We start from the raw sequence: 21,036 nt of genomic DNA, 5'->3' as shown, positions 1-21,036 counted from the left end.
TTTTTAATGGAAAAGATATTACATTTTATAAAAAACGGGGTGGGTTTAGGTGCCCAATGCCTTTTGAAATTGATGAGTTGTGCCTCTAATCTCCATTGGGCAGCTGTGAAAATCCCAGTGACGTTTTTAGGTAAATCTGTAAAAACTAGAGCTGAAAATGCCTATGTGCAGCTCAAGTTGACTTCTTAGAGCCAAAAGATGTTTTTTGTTATGTTGTTCTTCTATTGAAGTGGTCAGATATCTGTGTACCTTACACAGGTGCTCAATGGGATGAGTGCTGGCTTCTTCCTTTTAACCTTAGAAATAGAAATTGTTGTGGTGAACCGGTGCTCTGAGATAGTATGGAGAATCCACTGTCTTAGGTGCCTGATCGGTGTGTTGTGCTCATGTGCTCAGGGTCTAACTGATCACCAGGAATTTTCCTGTGGGTCAGATGGGCTGACAACACTGGGAGTTTTCTGTTTCCCTACGGAGAATGTAGCATGGGTTGCCTGGTAGGATCATCAGGACATATGTCACCTAATCAGTTCCCTTCTGGTGACATTGGGCTCTGATGTTGCCTAAGTCTCTTTCCTGTCCTCTGCTGGTGGTGCACAATAGATGAGTCTCCTGAGAGCTAAAATGCTTTAGTTTAGCAAGTCATTGGGCTCAGCATAGGATTTTCTGGGTGAATTTTAATGTCTTGATATGTGGGAGGTCAGACTAGATGATGTAATGATCCCTTATGGTCTTAAACTTATGAAGAGATGAAAGCTCAGCCCAAATGCTCTTCCGTGGCAGAGCCCCAATAAATTAGTTTTCTTCACAGATGCTCCACAGGGGTCATGGGAGACAGAATCGTTCTGACTCCCAAGTCATAGAGTGGCAAAAAAAATTCTCCTTGAATGTTACTGTGGCCCATAATCTGCAATAGTCTCCACAGGAACTGTGCCCACAGTTATTCAGCAAATTTGATCCATATAGGTCATCCCTACTGGACATGCTCCCACAGCTTTCCTAATTCACCCCATCCCCAGAGCCCTCTCTACTGCTGTGACGGAGCTTCCATGCAGCAGAGCAGCAGAGCACAGAAGATACATATATCCTGCCATGCAGGCTTCCCAAAGCCTCTCCCTCTAGTTACTTAGACATATAAATGTAGCAAGTTACTTAGTCCCTTTGTCAAAGATTACCTGCTCTGCACATCCTATTGCATGACTTTGTTTTGCTCAGCACTGCAGGTAGAAATCAACTCTGTGAACACTACATGCCACCAACACTGGGAAGATACATCATGCATGCTGAAGTCATCTTTAATAGGACTGCTTGGCATATTTTCTGAGCACTATATATTCCATTCATGCCTCAGAACGCTACCAGGTTGTACAGTATTTAGATTAGCATAGTACTCCCACTGAAGTTAATGGGTGTACTCATAAGCTTAGAGTTAAGCACATGTTTAAGTGCTTCGCTGGAGCAGGACCTGAGATAGACATGCTGCTTATGGTGAAAAGCTGCATGTTTGTTAATGCATTTGGGCTACTTCTTCTCACCTGCAGCTCTTTATGTGCAGTGCAGTAAAATCTTTCCTAGAAATGTAGCTACCACTTCTGAATGGATTCTCCGGCTATGTAGGGACCTACCTCCTGCAGGTAGCTGGCATATACAAATCTGTCCATGGAAGAGGCATACTGTATTATAATAGTAATGCAATAGCCTTTTCACATTTGAATACTTGGTTCAAACCTGCTTGAGGTGCAAGTGAAAATAGGCAGCAAAAGGCAGTGGTAGCCTAGCATGAGGTGTTCTCAATCCTCTTACTTGCATGAAAAATCAGTCTCTTAGGTCCTGAATTTGGTACAGATGAATGACCAAAAATACATTTCTTTCCGACTGGGGGAAAAAAGAGGTACATTGCATACATGTATGCACGACTTCAATAATTTTAAACTCTTTTGAAATAAGCATGGAAGCTTCCCTTTTTTGTGTTCAGACTTCTGATGCTCACATTGACACTCCAGAATCATTTCCAAACAAAGCCCTTTCAAAAAAATACTCGGATGTGTGGTATTCTAGCTGAATAACATGCCTTCACACATATGCAAGGGTTGTACATAATGAGCCCAATCCTGCATACAAAACTCCCGTTGGCTTATGGGGGAGTTTTTGTTGAATAAAGAATGCAGGATCGGGCCCAAGGTGAATGCAACGTGCAGGGGAAATGATTCAAGTCTGTTGTTTTTGTTATGTCCGTCTCAAAATCTAAAATACATCGTAAAAAAATAACGTGCTTGCAGAAGATTGCGCTGATTGCAGGGCATTGTGCAACCATGTCGGGTTTTTTCTCCCTCCCCACCCCCCGCCTCTTTACTAGAGAGAATAGGTGAATAGGTTGAGTTGCAGATCTCATTTCTCCTGTTTTGCTGCTTGTGAAGTCTGCCAACAGAATCCACCTTGACAAAGTCAAGGACTCTGCGTTTAATGTTGAACTGAGTGAATAAATTATGCATGAAATTGTGTCGGAGTCTCTAGTGTGCAGAATTGCTCCTTTTGATATGAAAGGTTAATTCAGAAAGGAGTCCAAAATAGCTGGAAATTGTGGGGATAAGTGGATAGTATTCACTGTTGTGAGCTGTTATTACTAGAAATTGCATTCCCTCTCTAGCTTCCCCTGAGATTTAGCTTTGCCAGTGAATATAAACTGTACTCAATAGAATAGCATTTAGGAGTAACCAGAGTGTATGTCCACATACAGTAAAATATTCTAATGGTGTTTTAAAAGGAAGTTGAACTTTTTCATGTATATCATGTACCCTAAGGAAAAATTACTATTACATTTAGGTCAAGAACAAGGTGTATCAAAGGTAATGAGTTTGGAGTTTATCTTTATTAGAATATACTGACTATACGATCCATATCAAAGAAACTGTACAGTCATTCTGCTGAGCGAGTCTGGAGGTATTTGCAGTGAGCCGTGGTTCCAATCAAGACTACATCAGATTTTAAATAAGATTTGGTGGAAGATTCATTCATTTGCTCATTCAGGGTGTCTTGTCTCTAATTTTTTTTTTGCTGTAACTAGCAATAGTTCTATGCTCTTTAACATGTTGTCTTCCAGCGTACTTTCAATACACTACACAGTTCTATGATTTTTAAAAAAAAGAAATAGTTATTTACTGTAAGAAAAAAACAATAATTGCAGGCAGCCAAACTAACTCTGGATTAAGACAATTTGTCTTGATGCTTCTGTAGCAGAGAGACGGGGATTGCACAGAAATTGTCCCCAAATGGGTTTCAGTCGAATGTTTTGCAGACGGATGATTTCCTTCTGGTTCTCAGCCTCTCACCTAGTCCAAGATACTTGGGCTGCACCTCTCTTCCTGCAAATAGTAAAAGACAGGTCAGACTGCCCAAGGGGTCCTGGGTTGGGCCACAGCCCTTCTCTACCCATTGCAATCCCATATTTTAAAGATACTTCTGGGGATGACAGTGAGAAGAATTCCCCCCCACTCCCCAATCCTATCCGCTCCCTGTCATAAACAGATAGCTAAGGGTTAATGTCTCTTTCACCTGGAAAGAAGTATCTGAAGCACCTGACCAGAGGACCAATCAGGAAACAGGATTTTTTCAATTCTGGGTGGAGGGAACTTTGTGTGGGAGTCCTTTGTTCTTGGTCTTCTGCCTGAATGCTCTCTCAGCTATGAGAGGATTTCTATTTCCTGCTTTCTAATCTTCTGTTTCCAAGTTGTGAGTACAGAGTTCATAAAAACAATAAGGGTTATTGTTTTTTTCTTTTGTATTTACATGTCTATAGTTGCTGGAGTGCTTTGAATTGTATTCTTTTGAATAAGGCTGTTTATTCAATATTCTTTTAAGCAATTGACCCTGTATTTGTCACCTTAATACAGAGGGACCATTTTTATGTATTTTTCTTTCTTTTTATATAAAGCTTTCTTTTAAGACCTGTTGGAGTTTTTCTTTAGTGAGGAACTCCAGGGAATTGAGTCTGCAGCTCACCAAGGAATTGGTGGGAGGAAGAAGTCAGGGGGAAATCTGTGTGTGTTAGATTTACTAGCCTGACTTTGCATTCCCTCTGGGTGAAGAGGGAAGTGCTTGTGTTTCCAGGACTGGAAATAAAGAGGGTGGACTCCCTCTGTTTAGATTCACGGAGCTTGCTTCTGTGTATCTCTCCAGGAACACCTGGAGGGGGGAAGGGAAAAGGTTTATTTCCCTTTGTTGGGAGACTCAAGGGATTTGGGTCTTGGGGTCCCCAGGGAAGGTTTTTTGGGGGACCAGAGTGCCCCAAAACACTCTAATTTTTTGGGTGGTGGCAGCTTTACCAGGTCCAAGCTGGTAACTAAGCTTGGAGGTTTTCATGCTAACCCCCATATTTTGGACGCTAAGGTCCAAATCTGGGACTAGGTTTATGATACTCCCTTACAGTACCAATATTTTGTGTGCATTGCTCCCCAAACAGAGCTTACACTAAGCTCCTTCTCTCTGTTTAAATCCTGCCCAAATAGAACCAGCCAATGGCTAAGTGGTACCTTTCAGGGGATCTTAGCCACAACTGCTCCCTGCCCATAGGACTCACTCTGCCAGTGGAAGGGGGTGAGAGACTGGATGGCTTGTTGAGGTCTCTGCATCCTCTCTCCTCTCCAAAGCTTCATCAGAGACCGACAGGGCCACAGTCCCCCCAGGCAGGAGATGATCACTGAAATACAGAGCCGCAGTGACACAAAAGTGAGTGTCATCCATGTATCTTTATTGCCAGCTCTTGTGTCTTCTGATCTCATGCACAGAGATTACGCTATAGGGAAGACTGAGCAAGAAGGAATTTCATGGATTCCTCTGGACTAAGACACGAGAAAGAATAACTATATCTGTCCCTAAGCTAGTGACCTAAATAACCTGAGCTGTTCCAACAGGTCATTCCACATAGAAGGGATCACAAAGGCAGATAAATTGTCAGCAGGTAACGATCTCAGACTGATATCTGAATCATGAATAAATCCAGTTGATATCCAAGGCACTAGGCAATCCCCAGGTAGACCTATTTCAGTAAAAAATGCCAAAAAGCTTTTTCTTCACTAGGGAAGCAAACCAGAAATCATTGAGGACAGATGCTCTGGCCCAGAGAAGGCTAAATCCACTTCTGCATGTCTTCCTCCTGTAGCAAGAAGGGTAATTTGAAAAATCAAAAAGGAGGAAACAATGGTTATTCTAGTCAACCCAAACTGGCTATGGTTCTCAGACCTAGTGGAATTTTCAAGGGACCTTCAATCTATCCTCCCAGCAAGCTCTTATTCAAAGGATTGCTCCTCTTTCCCTCCCCAGATTACCTGAACCTGACTGCTTGGCTACTGAGTAACAAGCCTAAACAAGATGAGATACTTTCCCAAAATAACAGTGACCTTCCTAGCCTCCCACAGACCTCCCACTACTTCGGCCTATGTAGGAGTATAGTCAAAGTCTCTTATTAGTGTTAAGATAACAAGATCACCTCCAGGAAACCATATAACCCAGATCTCCTGGATTTATTACAAAATAGCCTAGATTTGATCTTAAGATCTCCTGCAATTACATCTGATATCTTATATTGCAACAGTAAAAAGTGTCATAAATATAAGCTCAAGCATGTCTCTGGTAGACATTCCAATGCTATCTAAGTGCCTTATAGCAGTGTGTCTATCCATACTAACAATAAGGCTTATCTTCCTGACCTCTGACCAGACCATGGTGCGTTGAGCTTTCATAACTCATCCATCTGCATTGGAGTTATCTAATTTCCCATATTTTCTCACCATAAATACATGCTTGATGGTCCAAATCACCTTTTCAGAAGAGTTTCTGAAACCTCTACCAGAAGACATGAACCTTGCTACATATTCCAGGAGGATAAGCCAATACTTCATACTTCAAAGTCATTTGTTACTAAGGTTAACTCTTCCTTTCATACATCACAGGATATCGCTTTTCCTCATTTTGCCCAAAGTCTTAACATGACAGAGAAAAAGCTGGAGATGAGAAGTGCTGTTAAGATTTACTGGGATAGAAACAATCAGTCCAGGGAAACATCATTAGTCTCCTTTTAGTCTAAATGCCAAGGTTTAAAAGAATTTAAATCTGCTCTAGGTAGATGGGTGAAATGTTGCATTGTTGAAACACATGCAGCTGCAGATCAAATGGCCCCAGATTAAATTCTGAGTGTCCCAGAGCAGCTTTCTGGGCAGAGAGGGCAGCAGTCACCACACAGGTAATCTATAAGACCACCCACCTGGTCATCAATCATCATAATCAGTATCAGCATCCTCTATAACAGTGGTCTCCAAACATTTTTGATCATACACCCCATCAGTAAAAAAAATTTTGAGCACACATCCTCTGCTCCTGGACAAACTATCAAAGCGCAAAAAAATACCCTGACTGCCGAGGGTGTGGAGGAGAGCGGCGCTGCTCCAGTGGTGCTCCTCCTGCCATGCACCCTGAAGGATCCTCCACTTTGGAGACCACTGCTCTATAACAATCATTTATTTTAATGAGATTGCATATTTTGGGGAGCAATTTAGCTGCTTCATTCTTAAATTTCTTCATCACTTTTAGGTATGTGGCATCCAATCCTGAGGATTTGATTCTTTTATATTCTGTATAGGTGTCTGTGCTGTAACCCAGAGCAACAAAAGTTACGTATGTGAGGGGTCTTCTGTTCAGGTTATTGTACCCTCTGCAATTCCTCCCAGTTCTTCTGGTGGGAGGCAGAGGGATTTGCTCACCCTTGGAAGTGGACAGGGTTCATTCCTAAACCCAGAAATCTCCCAAGACCTGTAGTAGCCTCTAGGGAGCTACTAGAGGCAAGGGCCATTACACTGTGCCTTTGAACTTCCTCTAGGCTCCATGGCAGCATGGTCACTACCTCATTCAAAAAAACCATTAGAGATGCTATAAAAGGAACTGAGAATCATGGGTGAGAGGCACAGTCTTGTCCTGGATCAGAATCTGGCTAGGAGAAAGAATCAAAGAGCTAGGAACAAACGATCAGTGTTCAATATAGTATAAAGTTGAACAGTGAGATGATTGTGCATTAATAATCTGGAAACAAGAGTAAACAGTGAGGTAGCAACATTTTGCAGATGACTCAAAATTATTTAGGTTAGTTAAGAGTAGAGAAGACTGTATCTAAGTCCAGGGGGACCTACCAGAGCTAGGTAGCTGAGCAGCATGTTGGCAGAAGAAATCTGTTGTTCACATGTACAAGGAGATGCACATTAGAACAAATAATTTTAACTACTCTTGCACATTACTGCTTTCTACAAACAACTGAATACACTCAGGAAAAAAGCCAGGGGTCTTGTGGAGAGCTCAGTGCAAATATCTGCTCGGTATATGGTGGTGATCAAAATAAAATGGTAGAGTTGTTTTTTTTAAATTCTCTTCAAAAATATTTTCCTTGTTGTGTATTGCTACATTCAGCATTGGCCTAACTCTGCTGCCATTGAAGTCCATAGTAAAATTCTTGTTGACTTCAATAGAGTTAAGTCAACACTGAGCATGTGTGAAAATTCCATCATATATTCCCTGCTAGATGCAGTTTTATCAAATGTATTGAATATAAATGCAGGCACACCTCACAGTGAGGAGGTACAGATGTGCCTCTAAGCCAGGGGTAGGCAACCTATGGCACGTGTAACGAAGGCGGCAAGTGAGCTGATTTTCAATGGCACTCACACTGCCCAGGTCCTGGCCGCCAGTCGGGGGGCTCTGCATTTTAATATCATTTTAAATGAAGTTTCTTAAACATTTTAAAAACCTTATTTACTTTAAATACAACAATAGTTTAGTTATATATTATAGACAGATCTTCTAAAAATGTTAAAATGTGTTACTGGCACATGAAACCTTAAATCAGAATGAATAAATGAAGACTCGGCACAGCACTTCTGAAAGGTTGCCGACCCCTGCTCTAAGCCAGTGCAAGAGATCTTGATTTGTATTTGCTCTGCCTTGCATCACAAGCACCCATAAACAGCTGGGAATGTGGTACTTTGAGGTATTAAAAGATTGTGGATTCAGTTGTTCACACAGATGTGGGTACTGGCACTGGTAGGGGGAATTTGAAGGGCTTGACCTATCTGTGTGGATAGATAGTATTTAGATAGCTATGGCAACTTGTATACAGAAGCATCTCAACGAGTTCTACCTTGCTTGCTGTAAATCAAAAAGTTGCTTTCAAGCAGAAATGACCTTTGATTAGAAATATTACTTTAAAATAGTATTTTCTGTTAGGTGTTTTTCATGTATTTCATATGTAAGTTCCAAGACCCTCCACCTGCATAGAAACAGTACTTTTTACATCATTTATTTTTCTCCAGGAGTTAGTGGCTGTGGGTGAGCACTTTGATATAGTTTTTATTGATGCTGCTCAAAGAAATGCTGTTAACTACTACAACTTTGTCATGGATAACCACTTGCTGAGAATGGATGGAGTGATCTGTGTGGAGAATACTCTCATGAAAGGACAAGTCTACCTGGAGAACATATCTGATGAAAATATATTAGCTGTCAGAAACTTAAATAATGTAATTAATTCAGACCCTCGTGTTGAGCAGGTTAGTGTTATCCAATTAGTTAAGGGTTATATTGATATTGTAAGCATCTATGAAATTGCTTCAGCAGTATTGTTTTTTAAGAGTCTGGAAGTAGGCTGTCTCACTCTTGCTATCTATTCCCTACAGTAGTGGCCATGCTAGAAAAATACTTTGGTCAGTTCCAGCGGTGTATGCAAGAGAACCAAAAAAGAGTCATTATATTATTCACTCAGTGGAACACTAAGCATGATTTACTAGATCCAGATGGTTCATACTGTGCATCATCATGCTCAATTTTGTTATCAAGAACAATTGCCTTCAATTGCTGAAGAGGGTCTTTGACTCTTTAACTGTCCAGGCCCTGAAATTTACTCTTAACCACTAAGTCACCCTGGTACCGAGCCTGCACATCTTCCTTTCTTGTGTTTGGACAGTGGTGTTGGGTCTACAAGATGCTGTGTCATTTTCACTAAGGTATGGTTACCATCTAGACAATGACACCAGGTCACTAGTTCAGACCCGCCAATCATAGTGGTGGAGCGTAAAATGTAAGCAATATACAGAAGTACATAAACAGTGGTATGTAAGATTGTCCAGAGAGTATTAAAAGTTTGTTTGTTTGTTTATTAATTATTAAGCTCCAAGAGTGATCTTGGTACAAGTCCCAAATAACATAAAATCTCATTAGACAATCAAAATCAGATGCACTGGAAATCCCAGAGGCTGTCTTTGGTTTATAAAACTGGAAGACAAAATGGCATTTTTATTGATCTAGTATTTGTAAAAGTAGTGAGTCTTGAATGGGAATCTGAGGTAACATGGAGGACTGTCAGATTGGAATAGGAAGGGACTTCCAGGTGCAGGGAGCAACATGCAAAGAGAAAATCACCATAATACCCAGCATGGGCCTAGCCCAAAGCCCACTGAAGTCCAAGTCCATTCTCCAACATAGTTCACTGGGCTTTGGCTTAGGCCCAATGTGATGTCTCCTGAAGTTGAAATGTTTCAGTGTTGATTTGGACACTTGTGTTTTCCAGGTTATTTTACCTATGCAAGGTGGAATGAGTGTCATCCGAAGGAGCCATGCACACGCAGATAGGGTGATTGAATCAAAGGTGTGTATTTTCTCTCCATAAGCAGCATGGCTGAAATCCCGGCCCTTGCTGAAGTCAGTAGCAAAATTCCCAGTGATTTGACTGGAGCCAGGATGTCACCCTTTGTTTTCACTTTACCCATTAGAGAGACAATCCCTTTTGAAGAATGGATCTTGCATGCATCACTTTTCCCAGTAATTGCCTAAAGAGTAAGAATCAAAGTATCGGAGTGAGGCATATCATAAATTATAGTGTGCCATGGGGCAGCCAGCTGTTCTCTTCATATCATTGTATCATTGATTACAGTAACCCTGCCATTTCCCCCCTCCTACCCTATCCCTTTACATGTCCGCTATGCAATATGCACCCAGTTTCCCTCCCACACTGTTCGCTAGATTAAAGCCTCCCACCTTGCAGGTCCTACAGCCCCATCCCAAGCCTGAACGTCTACACTGCAGTTAAACAGCTCCTCAGCCTGAGCCCCAAGAGCCCAAGTCAGCTTGCACAGGCCAGCCACAGACATAACTGTAGTGGAGGGGTTGAAGGTACATTGTTCCTTTGGAGGTGTTATGCCTTTAACATTCATGATGACCCCTGAGCACGCAAGGGACTTCATTGGGAAGTGTGCTACCCTACACTTATGTAACTAGAGCATCCAGTGAAATTTTCAGCAGCAGAGCAGAGCCATTCTGCCCCATTGCCTTGCCCCACCATACCCCCTCTGGAGCTGAGAGCTCTGCTGGCATTTGGACTTCACTGAACTGGGCAGCCTGATTTCAATCCTACCTTCTGCTCCAATGTAATGGGGCAGGAAGGAACAGCTCCCGGCACATTCCACCCCCCACCCTAACACACCTGAGCAGTGTGCCTTTGCTGCCAAGAGGGCTAATGGCATATTGGGCTGCATTAGTAGGAGCATTGCCAGCAGATCGAGGGAAGTGATTATTCCCCTCTATTCGGCATTGGTGAGGCCACATCTGGAGTATTGCATCTAGTTTTGGACCCCGCACTACAGAAAGGATGTGGACAAATTGGAGAGAGTCCAGCGGAGGGCACTGAAAATGATTATGGGGCTGGGGCATATGACTTGCAAGGAAAGGCTGAGAGAGCTGGACTTATTTAGTCTGCAGAGGAGAAGAGTGAGGGGGGATTTGATAGCAGCCATCAACTACCTGAAGCGGGGTTCCAAAGAGGATGGAGCTTGGCTGTTTTCAGAGGTGGCAGATGACAGAACAAGGAGCAATGGTCTCAAGTTACAGTGGGGAGGTCTAGGTTGGATATTAGGAAAAGCTATTTCACTAGGAGAGTGGTGAAGCACTGGAATGGGTTACCTAGGGAGGTGGTGGAATCTCCTTCCTTAGAGGTTTTTAAGGCCCAGCTTGACAAAGCCCTGGCTGGGATGATTTAGTTTGGTGTTGGTCCTGCCTTGGGCAGGGGGTTGGACTAGATGACCTACTGAGGTCTCTTCCATCTCTAATTTTCTATGATTTGTGTGGGTGGGTGGGTGGGTGGGAAGGTTAATGGATTTAACATAACTGAATTTTGACCCTCAGTGCATTGTGCTGTTTTGCTACAGAAAGAACTGGTGAAAGATGATGTCTTTTGGGGCTATAAAAGATGTCACATCCTTGATCGCCTGCGTTTGGATGGCAAAGTGGCCTACGTCACAGGTGGAGGCCAGGGAATAGGAAGAGCCTTTGCTCATGCATTAGGGGAAGCAGGAGCTAAGGTTGCCATTGTTGATCTGGTACTTGCAAAGGCAGAAGTGGTAGCAGAAGAGCTCAGCCTGAAAGGTAAGCAGTGTACTAATTCTCTGGTTGCTCTTATACGTGCACTTCTACTGTGCGCATACCTGTAATGTCTGTGTGCTTTGTTATTTTAAACTTTCGTAGCTGGCAGCCTGTTGGAGAATATTTTGTGTTGCGTTTTGATGCAAAATAAGTCAAATAGCAAAGGAAAGAATTTCCAAATAGGACACACATGCCATAGCCGCATCACACAGCATCTTAGCACTGCCTCCGCAAGCAATAACCAATGTCACATTGCCTGCTTGTGTTACCTCACAGAGTAAGTGCAACCAGGAAAGCAAATTACCCCATATAAAACTCTTTATCCGGGATACCTGAAGGAAAATGAGCCATGGCTGACAGGCACAGAGAATATCAATCTTTTATTAATAAGTGGTATACAATACACATCAATCATCCAGAAAAAGAGGTGTGCCAGACATTATATCACGTGGCAGCTAAGACACTTAAGATGTAGCTAATAAAGAAAAACCAGACACAGCCCATGCACGCTTTAGTACATATCCCAACCACAGCTTCTCCTTTCACACACACAACCAATCGCATGACCACATGTCCTGGGTGCATAGGATAATATTTCTTATGGCGTGAATCTGTCTCCTGTATATCTAATAATTATGGGCCAAAGTCTTTGTTCAGAACCCATTACCTTTCCTGAGGATTTTGCCTGAGAAAAGGCTGCAGGCTTTGTGAGTGTGCCTTTACTTCCACTCACTGCATCATAGCGTAGCCGTCATTGAGGAATGATTTGTTCACAGGACAGAAAGTAAGGAGAGGAGCTAGGGAAGGGGCTGAAGAGAAGCAATGCTGATCACACCTGACATTTTTAATGGGGATCAGCTTTGAGGCATATGCCAGACATAAACATACTGGAAAAAAAAAGATTTTCAGGACTGCCTGATTTTGGTTGCCGAATTTGGGACCCATTGAAAGGTCCCGATTTTCAGTGGCCAGGGTAGCCAGAGCTTTCTGAAAATCTAGCCTCCTAATTTTTGAGTGCCGATCTTTTTTAGAGACACCCAAAATCATCAGTAGTCACTTTTGAAAACTTTGGCCATACTTCCTCAAAACGTGCATGAGTGAAAAGCATAGAGGTCAGATATAGTAACACAATATTGACATGACATCACAAGTAAAATCCTAAACAATAGGTGAAAGCTTCCACAAACCACTTACATTTTGTGTTTTTCTTACTACAATAGGACATAAAATTCAATTTCTTTCCAAAGACATTTGCAAATATGATAAAGCTGAGCTATATTCATAAAGGAAACAGAGACAATTGGAAACAGAGTTTTAATGAGAAAAGAGATGAAGTATCACTCATTTTAGAATTCCTCTTGTGAAAGTACATCCAAGCCTTCTGCTACATCAGATTCTTCAACGTCATCAAAGATGTAGCTTCATTCAGGAAAGTGGGATGCTGCCATCTGGGTCCATATTCTAATATTTGTGTAAATGGATATTGCAATAAACTGTATACTACTGCAGGGAGAACCTAGGTGAGCTTTTCTGTGGTGCATTAGCTGAAGTAAAAATTTTCCTTCTAAAATGAAAATTGGTTGTGAAAAGTACGTTTGCAGCATTGCAACACCATAATCCATTTGGTTCTTCTGCAGAACAGTTACAATGCAAGAGGTGGCAATAAAACTTCCTTCCACTGTCCCGCCATAGTGCCTCAGGCCATTTCCTGAAGGCATATCTCTGTCAGAGAAAGGAGTGGTTTAGACTCCATGTTTATACCATCCTTGGTCTCTCCAGTAAGACTGTTAAAAAGGTGCTAGTTTATGCAGCAGAAAGATAATGTGAGACTCATTTTGCCTAGGTCATTGAATACCAGTTTAATGGTAAGGCTTTAATTATAGGGTCTGGTCATTGGATCTTTGACTTTTTAGTGGGATCCAGAGCAGTTCAGCTGTAGGTCATTATAGATCAGAACAAAGTCCTTGAGATATCCCATTCTTCCTTCCTGAGAAAGTTTCATGTTCTTGTGCACCGAAGGTATAGGATCCTGGAACACCATAGCTACTCCTTGAAAGTTAACTAGCCTTTTGGGCATGCTTTCACGCTTAGATTGTATGTATCAAGCAGGGTATTCTGAAGAAAATGGGTTATTTTGAGGGAAACATGAGACTTTGTTGGAGATGTGACACTTTGACTGTTGGCAAACTCCTTTTGGATGCCGAGTTTAACATTTCTCTGGGACAGTTTCAGCAGAGGAGTTTCATTCTTTCCTCAACTGATGCCCAGTGTTTCTCAACCAAGGGTTTGTGTCTCCTAGGGGATTGACAGAAAGCAACCAGAGTGGTAGTAAGGCATGAAGTTTTTTATTACAGTCTAAAGCAAGGAGAAAAACCTCCATCTCTCACTCCCCACACATCCTTGCCCTTTAAGGTAAAGAATTCACTGTCAACCTTTCAAACAGAACTGGCTGGAGGATGACAATTCAGTTTTGTCACAATTTGGAAGTTTTGACATTTGTTTTTGACCTGCATTGGAATGAAAACAATTTTTTAAAAAGTGTTTGTAAAACTGAATTGTGTCCAAAATGTCCATTTTTGTATCAAAATGGTCCAGATTTTTAATCTCTCTCAGAAGTGACCCTAGAGTCCATCCTGGCCCCAGCAACCTTTCCACTGCAAATTTGTTCCAAATCAATACGTCTCCATGAAACATTTTTGGCTTGGATGAAACAGAATATTTAGCTGAAAATCATTGAGTTGAAAATTTTCTGACCAGCTTTATTCTTGTGTAAATTATACAGTTTATTACAGATGCACTTACTATAAAAATAAAAGTAAAACTTGTAAGGGAGTTTTCAATTTCAAATGAAAGGATCACCAGCTTGATAGGCTGAGAAACACTGCCCTGCATCATCACCTCATTGGAATACACATTGAAAGATTCTGAAAAGATCAATCATAAGAGTTCCTTACATTTGTGCATTTTGTGTATTGTGTATCAAGGAACATTTGGCTGCCTTCATTAGTGGTGCCATCACCCCAGAACAAGTTTTAGACATAGAAACATGGCAATCCCAGTCTTTGGCTTGTGCTGGGCAGATGTATACACACATAACAAGACAGTCACTGCCACAGAGGACTAAATCAAAGGCTTCACTCCTTTCCAGCTGTGTCTTTGGCTGGTTTAACTGGAAAGCTGTTTCCACGAACTCCGTGTAGTTAATCCACTGTTGAAGAAAAAACTGTTCAATGTGCAGTGCGTGTGTAACCCATGTCTGCTTTGTGCGATGCTCTGCCTTCCTCTAGTGGTATATAACCCAGCTAGAGATTGGTGAGTCTGCTACAGGTTTGGCTAAGAGACATGTGACTTTTAGCTCGTGCAGGAGAGGCTCATGCATTTAGTTCCAATGCTCCCAGGTTCGATCCTGCCCACCAACGACCAGAGTCTGTTGACATTATACATGCCATATCTAGGGCTTTGAGAGAGTTCTGCAATCAACTGACCCATAACATACATTTTAAGGCCCCCAATCCTGCAAACACTCCCGTGAGTTTGTGCATCAGGGAAGTCTTGCTGCCCTCGTGTGTTGAATGACCATAATCAATGAGGACTGCTTAGGTGCCTGAAATTGCTCATCTGAACAAACATCTGCAGAAGCATCAGGACTTAAATAGACGGCTTTAGCTTTAACTCTGAATTGTCTTGGATTTATAGGCTCAGAACTGGGCTACCACTTTGAGTACATTTTTAACTGTTTAATTTTCTTTTTAGTATATTATTTTAAGAGGGTTCTTTACCTTTTCAGGCTCTAGAGCAATTTAATGGATATGATTAGTACTGGCTAAATTTGGTAGACTATTTTTAAAGAGAAACCACATTTCAGTCCTTCTCTAGATGCTCACATATCACTCCCATTAACGTTAATGGCAGCTGGGGATATGTACCTGGGGAAAACAGAATTTCTTAATTTGAGGTGATGCTTGGATCCTATAAGGGGACTATTCATACTGATGCATAGGCACAAGTCCTGTTAACTTTAATGGGAGTTACATGGTACATCAATGGGAGATCAGACCCATATGTTAGGTATTGGATTTCCTGATTTGAGTGTGGCTTTGATAAGGTACAGTAATTATTAATATCTCTTCTCCACAATTGCTACATTGCAGCAAAAATATTATTCATTTTGTCGCAAAACACTTTTATTTTATGCCGAGGGGAAAAAGAACTCTAGCAATGTATCACCACTGGTGGGAGTCGGGATGCTGGGAAATGTTGCAAAAAAGAGGTGGCAAAAATGATCTTGATGAAATTCTGTGTAGTGTAAAACAGCGTGAACTCTGGGGAAAAAATCTTCTTTATACCTATGAATACAAGGTAAGGCCTCGATTCTGCAATTTTATCTATGTGGCTGGATCTCCACTGCAGTCAGATAGACTCCATGCAGGCACAGGGGTCCATCTCCACAGATCGGATTGCAGGACTAGTGATAACATAGGAATATGTTTACATTTGCTACATATATATTAAGGTTTGAGACAAACCAACATAAGTCAATGGACAATCCTGAGTGGTGTAGGGTACCAGTTACTCCTCAAAGGAGATATTTTTGGCACCTTAGCACATTGGCGCCAAGGTGCTGAAGAATGAATAGCCTGGTTGTTGGGTCATATGCATGGACTGAAAGGCAGATTTTTGGACCTAAAAGCATGAGACTCTACTTCTTCAACTAATGGACCAAGTCTGTTAGCATATAAGCAAAAGCAGATATGCCAATGGAGATGGTCAGCATTTTGGGATTTTTGAGTTTTCAGCAAAATTTGTCATAAAACCTGTCGATTTCAATGCAAATTTTCATCAGTTTTATGGGGGCTTTGGCAAGTATTATAGCATATGAATGTTTTCCCATTACCCAACATATTGAAAAAAGTCAAAATTACAACAACATTCTGAGAAGCCAAAGCATTCTTTTAAATTCCCACTTTTCTATTTTTTTTGACCTGCTCTTTGTGATGTATTCATTAGAGGGGAAGAAAAAGTCTCAATTTGGTACATACTTATACCCATGTTAGCCTATAAAGTTAATAAAAGCAATGAAAAGGTTATAGTAACACCAGTTATTTACACACTTAGACAATTTAGGAGTAGATGGAAATGTTAGATAATTTTGAATATTTTCAGTGTATTTATCACATACACTGTATAAAAGAATATATATTGTATCCCTAGCGTCTGTTTGCCAGAAGATGGGAATGGACAACAGGGAATGGATCACTTGATGATTACCTGTTCTGTTCATTCCCTCGGGGGCACCTGGCATTGGCATTGACCACTGTCGGAAGAAAGGATACTGGGCTAGATGGACCTTTGGTGTGACCCAACAGGGCCGTTCTTATGTTCTTGTGTGTAAATTCGCCTATGGTAGCCTGATCTGATCAGGCAGGCGAGCTCTGAGTTTGCCCACAGGTGAGTTTGGTGGCAGAATGCTGATCTTCCCCTGGGTTCATGCCTTGCTCTGGGGGCATAGGTGTCCAGACACCTAGCGTGGGACTGTCATGCACATGTACAAGCCCACTGGCAGAAATACAGGCACCTAGGGACTTCTACTGCAAAAATGTAGGTGCCGAGCAAATTTAGGCACCAACAGAGTTTGGAGGCAGCTGAGCTGGGGTTTTTGAGAATTCTCTTATGTGAATCTAGCCCAGTGTCTGTTGCCTTGTTGAAAGACGCTAGTTTTTAATATAGTTATAGAGCTCTGATATCTGTAAGGGACAGCACCTTGTGGAGTTCTCTATATCTTCTGCCAGCAGTGTCGGAGTGCAGGTTAATAATAATAATAATTAATAGTATCTATCTGGTAAACAGGCTGTTTCCATCCATGGATCTCAAGGCACTTTACAAAGGATGCCAGTATCCTTATCTCCATTTTACAGATGGGGCGGGGGAAGGCACAAAGAGACAAAGTGACTCACCCACGTTACAACTGGCCACTGGCAGAACTGGCACTAGAATTCAGATGTCTTCTGCACAAGGCCAGAGCTTGATCCACTCGATATTACTGTGTATAGCTCCATATATATATACATATATAATATTGGAAGGTGCAGCTCCTCGCCCCCTCCTAAAAAGACCCTGTGGGTTTTCCTATAATGCTTCAGAAGACCTATTAAAACATTTCTTCTTGGGAAAAGACTAGACATTTTCCTTTTTGGCATATTATATGGCTCATTTTTCAGTTATTGACTATTTCCTGTTTTTATTAATAAACAATGTGAGAGCAGATCTATTATGATCCTATTTATAATATATAATTTCTTCCATATCCCTTGTTTCTTGCTCACAGAATACTGATCTGTGCTATAACTATAATGGCTGCCTACAGTCCTGTGAACTAATTCCCAGTCAAGCAGAACACTTGGACACATGCTTAACATTAAACACATTTGTAGTTTCATTGACTTCGTGTTCTGCTGGATTGGAGCCTTAGGAAAAAATAAGGTTTCACGTTTTATTTAAAAATCAACTTTCTGGCATATGCAGCAATAAAACATGAAATGCAAAATCTGCATTGGAATAATTTTTGATTGAGATTGTACATGTGCAAAAGGCAAGATATGCGAAGTTATGGATGCAAAAGCAAATTTAATGGTCACATTTCACATCCATAGGGTACTTTTACAGCTATTTACTAATGATATTAACTTTTGTGCATTAATGTGTAGCTGCGATGGCACTAAATTAGTTACTGTGTGCACCATAATTTTGAATATTTAGATTTTCATGTTTAAATCATAGCTATAATTCTGGATGGCTTTTGCATACACCATTACGCATTACAGAAATATGTACACTTCAAACTCCTAAAACCTGATATTTATTGCTGACAAATTGCTTCGATTTCTGTGACATCTGGGGTTCACTATAAAAACATCTGCAGCACAACAGATAAAATATTCCTCTGTTTTATCTTGTTTATGAGCTAATAACCGTCATCTGAAAGTGATGCACTTTATGATCCATAGCACTCAGAGAATTGTTGGAATGACCATCACTTTAGTTGATTAGCTGCAGTTAGACTTTAGACCAGAAGATGGTGCAGTATTCAAAGCTTCTTTCAACTGGAGAGTCAGAACTCTGATTTTAGCTAAATTGATTGTGTGTTAGATTACAGTAAGTGCAGTCTATAAAAGTTAAACTTAAAAACTTAAGAAGATTCATTTCCCAGTGCATCGTGCTTCCATAAATAGCACATAATTTGCTGTCATCAGTGCAGTGGTGATAAAACTGGTTTTCTTGTTTGTTTTGTTTGTTTAAGAATTAGCAAATAGGTACACAAGAAATGATACCTTGTTTTCTATGAATGCCTGTATTTGTTTGAGCAATCTCATTTTAATCTAGGGATAAAAAACATGGCAATGGGAGCAGACGTAAGCAAACCTGAAGACGTGCAAAGGATTCTTGATGCAATTGTAGCTAGATGGGGCACAGTTCATATTGCCTGTAACAATGCTGGAATCAACATGAATTCTGCAAGTGAGGACACTTCACTGGAAGAATGGGACAAAACTTTTAATGTTAATTTACGAGGCTTGTTTTTGTGCTGCCAAGTAAGTATGAGGATTTGTACTATTTTCCACAGAAATTTAGCTGTTTTCTGAACATTTGACTTAGCCAGAGGTTTAATAATGTTCTTGCTGCTAATTATCATAATAAAATCAAACGTATATTAGTGGGTGTTAATAGTAGTTTGGCTATGTATCTGTAGGCTTGGCCATCATAGATTTTCGTCAGTACAGTAAATGTCGATTTCAGCGAACACATGCAAACTAATGAAAAAATATTTCCATCCATAACAACTGAAATTTATATAGGCAAAGTAAGTAAAATGCTGCCTGAGAATTTATTTAGAGTTTAAAGATATTTACTTTGTATATTTTGACATGTGATGTTGACAATTTGTGTTTTAATGGTTATTAAGTTTTGACTTTTTATATTTCAGTGTCTGTTGTCATTAAATATGGACTCCTCCCCATATTTTCCCACAACTATGAAAATTTAACTAAATGCAAATTGCCTACCATTATAGATTTTAAGAATTTTTTTCAACTGTGAACATTTAAATAGATAAAAATGTTTTAAAATGCTTAAAAATAGCCGTTGATATTATCTGTTGAAATTATAAAAATATAAAAATTCAGTTCTGCCAACACTGTGAAGCAGGTATATATTTAGGCCAAGATTATCAAAAGCAACTAGTGATTATTGATGTCCACTGTGAGACACCTTTAAAAAGAGACCTGATTTAGAGAGGGCAGGTGCTGAAAATCAGATCCTTTTATGAGGTATCAGTTAGAGTGCCCAATACTTGAGGCACCCAATATAATTACTCACCTTTTGAAAATTTTGGCAACACAATAGCTGAATTAAAATGACAATAGAAATTTTTCTGCATCAGCCATTTTATATCAAATTTTTACGTCGTGCACTTTTTAAAAAAATCCATAAACTCTTCTGAAAAGTGAAGACTAATTTATTATCATGTAATTATTAGCACAATGACAAAAGGGGTCACTGGTCTTTCCTTTAATTTCTGTCACAGGCTGCAGGCCGAATTATGCTGAAGCAAGGATATGGGAAGATAATTAACACAGCATCTATGGCAAGTTTAATAGGTGAGTGATGATATCTAACAGTTGTGCTTCAGAATCCATATTTTAATTACTACCAATGCTGTTTGAATCAATTAAACCTGTATTGGGAAGGAGTAAATCACTGACATTTTGTATTAGGGGAAAATGTACTACAACATTTTATGATCTCATTTTTCAACATTTATCTGTCCTCCATGTTTTAGAGCGCATATTACTTTTTTATAGAAGAGGTGGAGTTACCCTCCTTGAATCTGACACATTAATAATGGAAGAAACGTGTTGGTGGAATTCCCATTAATCTGAGCACAATATATAATATTTCAGAAAACTGTGCTTTGCTAGTGTTTACAATCTATCCAAAAGCTCTTTGCACTACCCTTTACTGCAATACCAGTTGTTCTGTTTCATTATGTCGCCAAAAGGTGTCTCCACTAACTCTGTTGTATCAGCCGTGCCATCAAAGAACCCATAAACTATTGTTGGAACATATGGAATGAAATCCCAGCTGCTAAACTAATCTGGAAAGCAGGTACATGCTGGTGAACTGAAGCCCATGTAACAAAAATTGATCAATTACACAAATTAAGCATAGCCCTTTAGGAATTTATTTGATTGGTCTGGACATCTGTTGCAGTATTGTCCAAATCCAAAAATCAAATGGTGCCTTGGGTTACCAAGTTAGACAAGAAAATCTAGTAGCTATAAAAGTACAACAGAAAACCCCTATGTTAATATCATCTCCATCTGCTGAATGTTACATAAATATTCAGTCTTTTTATTTTCCTTGGGAATAACATTTATTTTTACTGTGCCCAGTCTGACAGTCTATGACATTCTGTTCGGTTTATTATATAGTAACTTTAAATATTTCTTCAAAAATGCATTTATAATGTTGTTAATCTTTTTACAAGTGTCATTACCAGCTGTTTTACTTATGGTTAAACACAAGAGTAGA

The 21,036-nt window shown here is 40.3% G+C and overlaps 1 protein-coding gene across 1 annotated transcript in view; it reads left to right on the top strand.

Moving 5' to 3' along the window:
- LOC115655250 overlaps positions 1 to 21,036 on the top strand; it is a 50,186-nt gene that overhangs the window by 15,536 nt on the left and 13,614 nt on the right. Inside the window, exons 5-9 of the mRNA XM_030570494.1 lie at positions 8,349 to 8,585; positions 9,602 to 9,644; positions 11,212 to 11,451; positions 18,829 to 19,037; positions 20,030 to 20,102. Coding sequence (XP_030426354.1) covers positions 8,349 to 8,585; positions 9,602 to 9,644; positions 11,212 to 11,451; positions 18,829 to 19,037; positions 20,030 to 20,102 — 802 coding nt within the window. The remainder of the gene's footprint in view (positions 1 to 8,348; positions 8,586 to 9,601; positions 9,645 to 11,211; positions 11,452 to 18,828; positions 19,038 to 20,029; positions 20,103 to 21,036) is intronic.

This window comes from Gopherus evgoodei, chromosome 7 (assembly GCF_007399415.2).
Source record: "Gopherus evgoodei ecotype Sinaloan lineage chromosome 7, rGopEvg1_v1.p, whole genome shotgun sequence".
In the NCBI taxonomy this organism is placed as follows: Eukaryota; Metazoa; Chordata; order Testudines; family Testudinidae; genus Gopherus; species Gopherus evgoodei.
The sequence above is the reverse complement of the archived record's forward strand: the minus strand, read 5'-3'. Positions and strand labels throughout refer to the sequence as shown.